The 13,701-nt window shown below is 45.4% G+C and overlaps 1 protein-coding gene across 1 annotated transcript in view; it reads right to left on the reverse strand.

The window, feature by feature from the left end:
- The window catches only part of LOC311102983 (spectrin beta chain, erythrocytic-like), a gene marked incomplete at both ends in the record, with an annotated part of 42,929 nt that extends 30,448 nt beyond the window's left edge, over nt 1–12,481 (reverse strand). The window contains 16 exons of the mRNA XM_084144484.1: nt 1,272–1,522; nt 2,146–2,421; nt 2,594–2,797; nt 3,029–3,168; nt 3,722–3,872; nt 4,879–5,181; nt 6,261–6,419; nt 6,679–6,796; nt 7,001–7,188; nt 7,386–7,498; nt 7,708–7,823; nt 9,530–9,610; nt 10,040–10,143; nt 11,546–11,719; nt 12,001–12,152; nt 12,457–12,481. Of these exons, the coding sequence (XP_084000610.1) occupies nt 1,272–1,522; nt 2,146–2,421; nt 2,594–2,797; nt 3,029–3,168; nt 3,722–3,872; nt 4,879–5,181; nt 6,261–6,419; nt 6,679–6,796; nt 7,001–7,188; nt 7,386–7,498; nt 7,708–7,823; nt 9,530–9,610; nt 10,040–10,143; nt 11,546–11,719; nt 12,001–12,152; nt 12,457–12,481 (2,555 nt within the window). The remainder of the gene's footprint in view (nt 1–1,271; nt 1,523–2,145; nt 2,422–2,593; nt 2,798–3,028; nt 3,169–3,721; nt 3,873–4,878; nt 5,182–6,260; nt 6,420–6,678; nt 6,797–7,000; nt 7,189–7,385; nt 7,499–7,707; nt 7,824–9,529; nt 9,611–10,039; nt 10,144–11,545; nt 11,720–12,000; nt 12,153–12,456) is intronic.
- Between the last annotated feature and the right edge of the window lie 1,220 nt (nt 12,482–13,701).

Consider the following 13,701-nt stretch of genomic DNA (forward strand, 5'->3'; position numbering starts at 1 on the left):
GGCCCCATTCATTTTTCCTTTACACGGATCAGTCGTCCTGGTCCCTTTGCAGAAAAACAGCCCCAAAGTATGATGTTTTCACTCCCATGCTTCACAGTAGGTATGGTGTTCTTTGGATGCAACTCAGCATTCTTTGTCCTCCAAACACGACAAGTTGAGTTTTTACCAAAAAGTTCTATTTTGGTTTCATCTGACCATGTGACTTTCTCCCAATCCTCTTCTGGATGCACTCTAGCAAACTTCAGACGGGCCTGGACATGTACTGGCTTAAGCAGGGGGACACGTCTAGCACTGCAGGATTTGAGTCCCTGGCGGCGTAGTGTGTTACTGATGGTAGGCTTTGTTACTTTGGTCCCAGCTCTCTGCAGGTCATTCATTAGGTCCCCCCGTGTGGTTCTGGGATTTTTGCTCACTGTTCTTGTGATCATTTTGACCCCACGGGGTGAGATCTTGCGTGGAGCCCCAGATCGAGGGAGATTATCAGTGGTCTTGTATGTCTTCCATTTCCTAATAATTGCTCCCACAGTTGATTTCTTCAAACCAAGCTGCTTACCTATTGCAGATTCAGTCTTCCCAGCCTGGTGCAGGTCTACAATTTTTTTTCTGGTGTCCTTTGACAGCTCTTTGGTCTTGGCCATAGTGGAGTTTGGAGTGTGACTGTTTGAGGTTGTGGACAGGTGTCTTTTATACTGATATCAAGTTCAAACAGATGCCATTAATACAGGTAACGAGTGGAGGACAGAGGAGCCTCTTAAAGAAGAAGTTACTGGTCTGTGAGAGCCAGAAATCTTGCTTGTTTGTAGGTGACCAAATACTTATTTTCCACCATAATTTGCAAATAAATTCATAAAAAATCCTACAATGTGATTTTCTGGATTTTCTTTTCTCAATTTGTCTGTCATAGTTGACGTGTACCTATGATGAAAATTACAGGCCTCTCTCATCTTTTTAAGTGGGAGAACTTGCACAATTGGTGGCTGACTAAATACTTTTTTTCCCCACTGTATGATTGGTATCAGATCTCTACAAATGTGGAAGTCGTGTTTAACATTCCAGGAACCCAAACAATATGATACGATCTGATAATCTGTGCAATTTGTCTGCAATGTAAGCAGCTTGGTTTGTATGTGTTCTGCACCACTTCCTCTCTAACCTATCATAACTGTGGTTTGTACGTGTTCTGCACCACTTCCTCTCTAACCTATCATAACTGTGGTTTGTATGTGTTCTGCACCACTTCCTCTCTAACCTATCATAACTGTGGTTTGTACCTGTTCTGCACCACCTCCAGATCCTCTAGCTTCTCCGGTATGTTCAGCCCCACCAACCAGGTCTCCTTCTGGCCCATCCACAGCTCGCAGGAGTCTGTCTCACTGAATATTGTGTAGAGGGCCATGGCATCATCCAGCTTCTTCTGCCTCAGGTCGCACAGGGACATTAGCTCCATGTACAGGTCTCTGATGTCCTTCAGACGTCTCTGGATGTCCGGCGTGTTGCGCAGCTCCTCGGGTAGCGCCGCCGCCTGGTCAAGTTCAAGTTTATATGAGGTTTATTTGCCATATAAATACATCGTAATTTATATAAATACATTGGAATAAATACGTTGGAAAACTTACCCACTAGAGCTCTCACAATAGGTTTTAAAGCGACAATCAGCAGTTGAAACAATAACAAAGCATTTTCCCCATCACTGTTTCGGTAAAAAGCGGGGGGATGGGGCTGGAGAAATGTAACCACTCTCAAATTCGAAAGACAGAGTTGTGGATGCAAGGACTGACCATCCATGATATCAACATTATAGTTTTAACGATGTTTTTAGGCTATACAGTGTTTGTTTACGTTTTACTTTGTTTACAAACATTGGAGTAAAACAAGCTTATATTTTGTACTATATTTGAACTAAGCTCATGAGGCATTTATAAGTTATATTCTTCAAGAATTGTTGGGTGCATATCATTCATTTATAAATCCAGAAATGGATGTAGCAACTGCTGATTGCACCTTTAAGTAGCACAGTAAAACAGACCAAGGTGCGTCTGAAATGGCACCCTATTCCTTACATAGTACACCACTTGCCCTGGGAATAGGGTGCCATTTTGGACGCATCCCCAATCAGCCATTCTGTCAGTCAGCTCATTCATTCACCTGTTTGGTCAGTGCATCGATGGTGGCTCCGTTCTTAGCCACATCGTCCCGGAGGTCTCTGTGTCTCTTCAGCAGTCTCTGGGTGGTATACTCATCATGGCCCACGTCATCACTAGTCATCTGCCTCTTGGCGTCCAGCAGCCCGGCCTTCAGGTCTTCAGCGTCTCCCTGGAACTGAAAGAACCTCTGGGTGTCCTGGAGGTTCTGCCTTCTGAACACTGCCAGTTCCTCCAGCTGCTGCCACTGACGCCTCACGTCCTCCATGCAATCCCCAACCTAATACATACAATAATAACAATATATTTAATTTAGCATTTTACCTAAAGCGAGTTAAAGTAGTGCAGACAGACATTTAAGTAACGGGGTCACCAGCAGGAATAAAACCCACGACCCTGCCGTTGCAAGTGTCACGCTCCACCACCTCTACCAGCACCCTCTAGCAACTGACCTGGGGCGCCCCGAAGTGTCCGGCCTGTATCATCTTATCACCCTCATCCATGATCTCCTGCAGGTGTGCACGGCGGGCCCCCAGCTCGTCCTCAAAGGCACTGTGTTTGCTCTGCAGGACCAGCACACTGGTCAGGTCCTTGCCGTAGTCCAGCGAGGAGAAGATGTGCTCTTTCTCCTTGATCCAGCTCTCCAGCTCGGCCATCTAAGATAAGACATAATATACTTTATTGTCAATTGTCTCAGAGTCACTAACATTTGTATTTTTCTTTTATCCCAAACACCTTGAGACACACAAACACACGCACACAGAGAGTTTGGAGGACATGGTCCGCCGCAGTGCAGCACCCCTGGAGGACTTTAAGGGTTAAGTCCCTTGCTCAAGGGCACAACCATCCAGTTGCCCGCCCATCTTTCCAGCCTCTAGACTACCTACCTCCCAGAAGAAGTTCCAGAGGCGTCGGGACTGCTCGAGGCGGGCGCGGCGTTGGGCCGCGAGGGCACACAGCTCCTGGTAACATAGGTCCAGGTGCTGCACCCGGTCCTTAATCACCTGGGGGTCACAGGGCTTGTAGCCTGGGAGAGGGAGGGGGGAGGTGGGTCAAAACATGACTTAATGTTATGCAGTGATAATGGATCCCCCACTTTCCAATCTCAGGGAGGACACTCTAACCACAAGGACATTTAGTTGGATTACACTTTACATTAAGAGATATTTTGGTAACACTTTACATTAAGATATCTTTTGGTAACACTTTACATTAAGATATCTTTTGGTAACACTTTACATTAAGATATATTTTGGGTTACACTTTACATTAAGATATATTTTGGTAACACTTTACATTCAAATATATTTTGGGTTACACTTTACATTAAGATATACAGTATTTGGGGTTACACTTTACATGAAGATATCTTTTGGTAACACTTTACATTAAGATATATTTTGTGTTCCACTTTACATGAAGGTATATTTTGGGTTACACTTTACATTAAGGTATACTTTTAAAGGATTTAATGTAATGTGTTACCCTCTTTTGTTAGATGAGATGTACGGCCCGAGTACATAACAGGCAGCTAAGAGGGACAGTGGAATGAATAGGAATGTTCCTTGCACTTCACTTACTATCTCCATTGGCAAACTTGAGAGCAGCAGCGTTGGCATTGTGAAGTCTCTCTGCCTGCACAGAGATGTCGGCCTCCACCAGAGCATGCTTCTGGAGCAGGTCATCCACCTCCAACAGGTGCTTCCCAAAGTCAGGGGAGAGCAGCCGAGCCTGAGGACATTCCACCGGGTCAGAGGTCAGGGGTGAGGGGTCAGGGGGAGAGGTGGAGGGGGAGGGGAGGTCAAGCACAGAAGCATGGGGTGGCAAAGAGGTTGATTAATTGAGATTGGACAAACCTAGCAAAGGAATGTTGTAGCATAGCTTGCTTGAGCAGGGGGGAAACTATCATAATGTATTTCTGCAGTTATATACTGTATGCAAATACACTGAGCATACAAAACATTAAGAACACCTACTCTTTCCATGACATAGACTGACCAGGTGAATCCAGGTGAAAGCTATGATCCTTATTGATGTCACTTGTTAAATCCACTTCAATCAGTGTAGATGAAGGGGAGGAGACAGGTTAAAGAAGGATTTTTAAGCCTTGACAATTGAGACATGGATTGTGTGTGTGTGCCATTCAGAGGGTGAATGGGAAGACAAAAGATTTAAGTGCCTTTAAACGGGGTATGGTAGTAGGTGCCAGGCGCACCGGTTTGTGCCAAGAACTGCAATGCTGCTTGGTTTTTCATACTCAACAGTTTCTTGTGTGTATCAAGAATGGTCCACCACCCAAAGGACATCCAGCCAAACTGACACAACTGTGGGAAGCATTGGAGTCAAAATGGGCCAGCTTCCCTATGGAACGCTTTTTTCAGATTCATAATTTGGCCCATGCTGTGTCTGGTTCCAATGGCTTAGTGGGTTAGCTTGCAACACTAGGGTTGTGGGTTAGCTTGCAACACCAGGGTGGTGGGTTAGCTTGCAACACCAGGGTTGTGGGTTAGCTTGCAACACCAGGGTTGTGGGTTAGCTTGCAACACCAGGGTTGTGGGTTAGCTTGCAACACCAGGGTTCTGGGTTTGATTGCAGCAGGGGCCAGGTATAGTAAATACAGTATGCATCACTGTCAATATCTTCCATTCTGTAAGTTGCTTTGGATAGAAGTGACTTACATGACCATATTGTTATTTTATTATTTTTATTATTAGTATTATTACTATTATTACTGTACCTTCATCCCATCCATCCAGTTGATGATGTATAACATTTCCTGGAAGATCCTCTGCAGGGTGAGGTTCTTGTCCAGGCGTGCCCTGCGAGCCTTCAGCAGCTCCTGTAGGTAATCCCACAGCCTCAGGATGTTGTCCTTACGCACGTCGATGCGCTTGGCGTCGTGGAAGCGCTCAGACTCCAGCTCTTTAGAGATGGCCACTACGCCCTGGATGCGTTCCTCGTAGGCAGCGATGTCCGTCTCAATGGCGTCGTGCTTCTTCTTAGCGGCCTCTACCGCCGGCAGGTCGTAGCCAAAGTTGTCCTGAAGGTGGAAGGTGGGAGGTATTTCAGATGTGAAGAGACTAGACTGTTATGTATGTCTATCTTAATATTTACGGCAGGTAAGTATTCTGACTTGAGATCTGTTCAAGTTTTCACACAAGTATCCCACTGACATTAATGAATGATTTACGCGAAGGTCCAAGTTGCATGCACTTATCTCAGCTCTGAATTGGCACTTATGTCAGCTCTGAATTGGCCCCAAATGAATAGTGGATGTCTGTTTTGTTATGTTTGTTATGTGCTGTCTGTGTTCAGGTGTATTCCAGGTGTATAATAGTGGACATGTTGCGGTCTGATATACCACAGCTGTCACCCAATCAGCATTCAGGGCTCGAACCACCCAGTGTATAATAGTGGACATGTTACGGTCTGATATACCACGTCTGTCAGCCAATCAGTATTCAGGGCTCGAACCACCCAGTGTATAATAGTGGACATGTTACGGTCTGATATACCACGTCTGTCAGCCAATCAGTATTCAGGGCTCGAACCACCCAGTGTATAATAGTGGACATGTTACGGTCTGATATACCACGTCTGTCAGCCAATCAGTATTCAGGGCTCGAACCACCCAGTGTATAATAGTGGACATGTTACGGTCTGATATACCACGTCTGTCAGCCAATCAGTATTCAGGGCTCGAACCACCCAGTGTATAATAGTGGACATGTTACGGTCTGATATACCACGTCTGTCAGCCAATCAGTATTCAGGGCTCGAACCACCCAGTGTATAATAGTGGACATGTTACGGTCTGATATACCACGTCTGTCAGCCAATCAGTATTCAGGGCTCGAACCACCCAGTGTATAATAGTGGACATGTTACGGTCTGATATACCACGTCTGTCAGCCAATCAGTATTCAGGGCTCGAACCACCCAGTGTATAATAGTGGACATGTTACGGTCTGATATACCACGTCTGTCAGCCAATCAGTATTCAGGGCTCGAACCACCCAGTGTATAATAGTGGACATGTTACGGTCTGATATACCACGTCTGTCAGCCAATCAGTATTCAGGGCTCGAACCACCCAGTGTATAATAGTGGACATGTTACCTGTGCCACCAGTCTCTGGTTCTCGAGTAGCCAGGTCTCTCTCATGGCAGCCTTCCTGTCGAAGCGTCTGGCCATCTGCTCCAGTTTCTCCTGACGAATCAGCTCGTCTCTCAGGACACGTTCCCTCTCATGCTCCGCCCGCTCCAAATGCTCCCAGGCCTGCAGAGGACAACATGGTTGATTATACTTCACTGTCAACAGGCTACTGTAGGATTTTGTTAAGATTCAGTCATTCTTCTGTCTTTGTGCTTGTGTCTTTGTTGATTAATAAATCACCCAGTACTGGATCTACTGCCTCGGTCTCCTCCATTCGTGCATTCTGGCAGATGCACCATAGCATAAGTAAGTCCTGAACCAGCCCACTAGATTAAATTGACCTCCCTTCATTTTAGTATTCCTGCAAGTTTATATGCCTCACCCTGTTGAGATCAGCTACTAGAGCCCCCTCCTTGGGGGTATAGACTCTCTGGTTGTTGGCTCTCATACGGCTGTGGATGGTGAACAACAGCACCTCCAGGTTACCTTTCTCCTGGAACCTGGAACACCACAGACAAAACAATAAGCAATGTGTCAGAACCAGAACTTGATGTCTTATTTTAAAAGATGGGGGAAATTCCCAGTTTCGCAGTTACAGGAATCCTGCAGGATTTCTGGAAAACCTTGATTTTTTAGGGAACGTTTCTGGAATTGTGCAACCCTAGTTGAGGCATATAGTATTACGGTAGGTTGATGTGACTGACTTGGGTGGTTTCTCCACTATGCGGTAGGAGTTGAAGGCTAGGAGCTGCTGTTGGACCCCGGTCAGAGAGTTGGCCAGTTTACGGTTGTTCAGGACGATGATGGTCTGTTTTATCCATGTCAGCAGGTCTGACGACAGGGTCTCGTACTTGTCAATCATCTTCTCTGTCTCTATGGCATGGTCTAGTACCTAGAGGACAGATACATAGGGTTAGGTTACTCAAACACTGTGGTGTAATACTGTCACATGAAACAATGCATGCACGGCTGTACGTACACACACAAACACACACCCACATGCATACACGCACGCACACCCACACACACACACACACATGCCAGTTACACACACACACACACACACTGCATTATTTATCCCATCCTCACCTTGCCAACTCTCTTCCCCTCCACCGCTAATGCCTTCATCATGGAGAAGTAGTGGTAGAAAGCTACAACGTATGTGATGATGGACTTCTCATCTGGGTTCTCTGTGAACACATCTGTAGTGCAGACAGACAGTCAGTAAGAACTAGACGATCACCTTGAGTTCAGCCCATAAAGACTTGAAAGGACACAGGGTCCTGGACTAAAAAGCATTTTCTATTGAGATTTTCCATTGAGTATGCTTTTTAGTCCATGACCAGGCTTAATCTGGGTCCAGGAAACCGGTTCTTAGTTCTAGATGAGGGAACAGCACATTGTCACTTACCTTCAGGGTCTAACAGTTTGGTCACTCCAAGCGTCTGCTCTGCTACATTGAATGCATTCTGCAGGTTATGGGTTGGATTGGACCTCTTCAGGCCACTATAGTCCACCAGGTCTGGCCTGAGTGAGAGAGAGAGAGAGAGAGAGAGAGAGAGAGAGAGAGAGAGAGAGAGAGAGAGAGAGAGAGAGAGAGAGAGAGAGAGAGAGAGAGAGAGAGAGAGAGAGAGAGAGAGAGAGAGAGAGAGAGAGAGAGAGAGAGAGAGAGAGAGAGAGAGAGAGAGAGAGAGAGAGAGAGAGAGAGAGAGAGAGAGAGAGATAGAGAGGGAGGGAGAGAGTGAGACAGAGAGTGAGACAGAGAGAGAGAGAGAGAGAGAGAGAGAGAGAGAGAGAGAGAGAGAGAGAGGGAGAGAGAGAGAGATAGATAGATAGGAGTCAGCAGGTCAAACTGGTTGACACCATTACAACCACATTACAACCCAAAGCCACATATTTAGAAAATACACTTCATGACCAAAAGTATGTGGACATCTGCTCGTCGAACATCTCATTCCAAAATCATGGGCATTAATATGGAGTTGGTCCCCCCTTTGCTGCTATAACAGCCTCCACTCTTCTGGGAAGGCTTTCCACTACATGTTGGAACATTGCTGCGGGGACTTGCTTCCATTCAGTCACAAGAGCATTAGTGAGGTCGGGCGCTGATGTTGGGCGATTAGGCCTGGCTCGCAGTCGGCATTCCAATTCATCCCAAAGGTGTTCGATGGGGTTGAGGTCAGGGGTCTGTGCAGGCCAGTCAAGTTCTTCCACACCGATCTCGACAGACCATTTCTGTATGGATCTCGCTTTGTACACGGGGCCAATGTCATGCTGAAACAGGAAAGGGCCTTCCCCAAAGTGTTGCCACAAAGTTGGAAGCATAGAATCGTCTAGAATGTCATTGTATGCTGTAGCATTAAGATTTCCCTTCACTGGAACTAAGGAGCCTGAACCATAAAAAACTGCCCCAGACCATTATTCCTCCTCCACCAAACTTTACAGTTGGCACTATGCATTGGGGCAGGTAGCATTCGTCTGGCATCCGCCTAACCCAGATTTATCCGTCGGACTGCCAGATGGTAAAGCGAGATTCATCACTCCAGAGAACGCGTTTCCACTGCTCCAGAGTCCAATGGCAGAGAGATTTACACCACTCCAGCCGACGCTTGACATTGCGCATGGTGATCTTAGGCCTGTGTGCGGCTGCTCGGCCATGTAAAATTTCATGAAGCTCCTGACTAACAGTTATTGTGCTGACATTGCTTCCAGAAACAGTTTGGAACTCGGTAGTGAGTGTTGCAACCGAGGACAGATTATTTTTACGCGCTACGCACTTCAGCACTCGGCGGTCCTGTTCTGTGAGCTTGTGTGGCCTACCACTTCACGGCTGAGCCGTTGTTGATCCTAAACGATTCCACTTCAAAATAACAGCACTTACAGTTGACCAGGGCAGCTCTAGCAGGGTAGAAAGTTGACGAACTGACTTGTTGGAAAGGTGGCATCCTATGACGGTGCCACGTTGAACATCACTGAGCTCTTCAGTAAGGCCATTCTACTGCCAATGTTTGTCTATGGAGATTGCATGGCTGTGTGCTCGATTTTATACACCTGTCAGCAATGGGTGTGACTGAAATAGCCAAATCCACTAATTTCAATGGGTGTCCACATACTTTTGTATATATAGTGTATTTGGTTCTGTTACAACCAGGTTGTAACCAATGACATCATTCAACCAGCTTTGCTCTCTGGGACAGCTATTGTAGATGATATGTAATTCTATATTTTCTTACCTATGTTTGTGTATGAGGGCGTTGAACGCCATGCCGTCTTTCCAACTGGTGGTGAAGTTGGTGATGTTTACATTTGGATATCTGTAGAAACACAACAGGAAGGACAAAGAGTCAATGTCACGGACTGACCTCAATCACAAACTGATCCCAGTAGTTTACAGGACTAATAAGATACACTGATCTCTAATCAACATGGCTTTATCCAGGCAACCCTGATCATTGATCCCTTTGTGAATCCAATGTCTCAGTAGAGCATGGTGTTGGCAAGATCAGGGTTGTGGGTTCTGTTGACCTGAGAAAGACTTTGTAGGCCTATAAGTCGAAATGTTGCATATTTGGGTGCAGGGATAAAGCACTGAGGAGCAGCAATATTCTGTGTGTGGGCCTCTGATTTCTTTATGTGGGTTCTATTCTCGTATGGGTCACATATACTACTACTATACTAAATATATGTTTCTCTGTCAATGCTGACAGTTCTGTAAGTTGCTTGAGCTTTTTTTTAAATCTCACCCGGCAGTCTTCATCTGGCACCAGAGTAGCAGAGCGTCCTTGGCTGTGCGGCTCTCCCGTTGAGTCCCGTCTCCCTGTCCCATCTCCACCACAATGTCTTGGATCTGTCGGACAGTGACAGGAGGGACAGAGAGTCAACTACAGTAATGACTATGGAATTGACACTAGACTAGATAGTTCTTACGTGGAGACCAAACAGACATAACAAACCTAAATGTTGACGGACACCAAGACAGTTATGAAGAGTGCACGACAGTGCCTATTCCCCCTCAGGAGACTGAAAAGATTTGGCATGCGTCCTCAGATCCTCAAAAAGTTCTACAGCTGCACCATCAAGAGCATCCTGACTGGTTGCATCACCACTTGGTATGGCAACTTCTCGGCATCCGACCGCAAGGCACTACAGAGGGTAGTGCGTACGGCCCAGCATATCACTGGGGCCAAGCGTCCTGCCATCCAGGACCTCTATAACAGGAGGTGTCAGAGGAAGGCCCTAAAAATATATTTTCTTACTTACTTTTTTTTCCCATTGTTGGTTAAGGGCTTGTAAGTAAGCATTTCACCGTAATGTCTACACCTGTTGTATTTGGCGCATGTGACAAATACAATTTGATTTGATATGTAGTGTATATATACTGTATATTTTAGAATGTGAGAATGTTTAGACATAAACTGCCTATTTCCTATTTTAGGTTGAAATATGAAGAGTATATTTTATTAGTAATGAGGACTTATGAGGGTAAAACAATTGAAAACATGGTTTACATTTTTTTTAAACCTTGGTTAAATTGTTAGAGCGGGGCATGTTAAATCTGTAAATTATCAAGGACACCATCTTCCCACCAACTACCAACACACTGTCAGTAATTAGAACAGGGATTCTATCTGTGAGACGTACGGCTCCTCAGAGACTAAATTTAGCACCGCTTTGCTTCTCTTCTCCTTCGTTTGTTCTGACACTACGTAGGGATGCAGACAGAGGCTAGCTAGTCAACTCTTTCCTCCTCTCCTCCTTTATAAAGGAGTGAATAATGCAGCAACTAGGCCATATTGTTTGAACTAGCAAAGCTAAAAATAACAGTAGCATGTAAAATTAAAAATAAATACAGTATCAGCCTGTTGTTTGGGATGTGGTTTTAGTTTTAGCACCAGATAATGACGGCTGTTGGCTGTTGGCTGAAACCAGACTGTATACAGCTCCTGGCAGAGGGGCTTTATGTTGAGTTCTAGTTCATTTTCTAACCAGTGTTGTCTTTAGTGGTTAGATCACCTAGCCTGGCGGTCCTAGATCAGTTTGTGCTGTCTTGCCACCTGGACATAGACGTTGGCTATAAAGCACAAACAGATCTGGGACCAGGCTTGCAGAGGGTGGTTTAAATGGAGGTCATTTTGTACCCTGTGTTGTTTAAGTGGTTAGCTAGATGAAGAAGATGAAGAAGAAGAAGAAGAAGAAGAAGAAGAAGAAGAAGAAGAAGAAGAAGAAGAAGAAGAAGAATCCTAACTCACCTGGAATCTGAGAATGATGGTCCAGATGAGTCCCAGGATGAGGCGGTGGTTGCCGTCGACGATGTCATGTGATCCCATATTCTCCAGGTGGACCCTCTGCTCCTTGAGGAACTGCAGGGCCTTGTCCACATTCTCCAGGCAGTGGATCCGCATACGACCCTTAGTGGGCTTGGGCTGGAGGGAGCGAGAGAGGGAGAGAGGGAGAGAGGGAGAGAGGGAGGAGGAAAGGGCAGACAGGGAGAGGGAGAGAGGGGGAGATAATGTGTAGTGTGTGGCTATTTAGTGCAGTGATAAATTAGATTGTGACTGGAGTATTTCCACACTGATCTGGACATCATCAGATCATTGTCATAACAGGGACAAAAGAAAAGCTACTGAACACACATACAATACATCATAAATGCACACATGGTACATGCAGTACACACTGTACACACACACATATACCCACGTACCAGTTTCTCTCCAGAGAGGACCTCCAGTAGTTTGATGAGCATGCGTCCATCCCTGAGGTCCAGGTACAGGTCAGAGATCCGGCAGCTGACCCGGGACAGGATGGAGTTGACCCATTTAGTGAAGGTCTTCTTCTGGACTGCCTCACGCTCATCTAGAGGAGGAAAAAACAGGGAGCTGGGTTAGTTATCACCAGATTACACAATAATAACACAGCAATAACCTATTAGTTACCGGTTTATTTATTTGGGAATCATTCAAACAAGCACCACTAGGCAGAACACTGTGGAGTGTATGATGTCTGAAAATGTGTGCGTGTGTGTGCAATTTGTTTTTGAAGCTTGAGAATAGACATGAGAATCCACAAGGCCTTTGAAAGTAGGCTTTAAAGTATGTTCCTACTCTGAGAGGAAGAACATCAGCAGCACTGTGAGCTATGTAAGTTACGGTTTACCAACCTGGATTCAGGGGTAGACGTAACATAGTAAATGGAAATCCGGGACACTACAATTAGTATGATATGTTACGTTTGGTATGGTATGTATTAATTTGTGGTAGCCCATCATCAATTACAAATTACAATTCATACAATATGTTACGAATTTGTAATGCGTATGATACGTTTCAAATTCCAATTTATTGTAGCTGAGGTTAGCTAGGTGGCTAGGTGGCTAACACTAACATTAGCTAGGCTAGGGGTTAGGGGTTAAGGTTAAGGTTAAGGTTAGGGTTAGGAGTTAGGTTAAAGGGTTAAGGTTACGGTAAGGGGAAGGGTTAGCTAACATGCTAAGTAGTTGCAAAGTAGCTAAAAAGTAGTAAGTAGTTGTAAAGTCACTAATTATAAAGTTGTCCATGATGAGATTCGAACACGCAACCCTTGGGTTGCTAGATGTTCACGTTATACACTCTTAGAAAAAAAGGTGCTATCTAGAGCCTAAAAGGGATATTCGGCTGTCCCCATAGGAGAACCCTTTGAAGAACCCTATTGGTTCCAGGTAGAACCCTTTTGGGTTCAATGTAGAACCCTTTCCAAAGAGGGTTCTACATGGAACCCGAAAAGGTTCAACCTGGAACCAGAAAGAGTTCTACCTGGAACCAAAAAGGGTTCTCCTATGGGGACGGCCAAAGAACCCTTTTGGAACCCTTTTTTCTAAGAGTGTACACCCACCCATCCACCCCGACCAACCACCCTTCTTTCGTTTTTGCCTTAAGTAACCTTCTGTCTTATGTTTTGTATGTACCAAACGTAAAATATCATCCTAATTTGAGGGTCCCGGATTTTCGTTTACTATGTTACGTCTAGTCTATGAGACCAGCCTGGGCTGACTACTACCCACATGGTGGCATTATGTCTCCCTACTGGTTAGGATCAGGAGCTCACAGTCACACTTTAAAGACCCCTTCAACACTGTCTGTGTCCCAAATGGCCCATAGGGCTCTGGTCTAAAGTAGTGCACTACATAGGGAATAGGGTGCCATTTGGGACGCATAAACTGACAGATGTGCCTCCTACTCAACAACCAATATCCATGTGCTTAAATGAATTGAATCATGCTGTATACGACTCAGTCAAGTGAACATGTGTAAATGTGTGTGTGTGTGTCTGTGTGTGTGTGTGTGTGTGTGTGTCTGTGTGTCTGTGTGGCCTGCTTGCCTGCATGTGTTCCTTCCCCTAATGCTTGTACCATGTTTATCCCTGGTCC

Source organism: Coregonus lavaretus (genome assembly GCF_964263955.1).
Source record: "Coregonus lavaretus genome assembly, chromosome: 27".
Taxonomy (NCBI): domain Eukaryota; kingdom Metazoa; phylum Chordata; class Actinopteri; order Salmoniformes; family Salmonidae; genus Coregonus; species Coregonus lavaretus.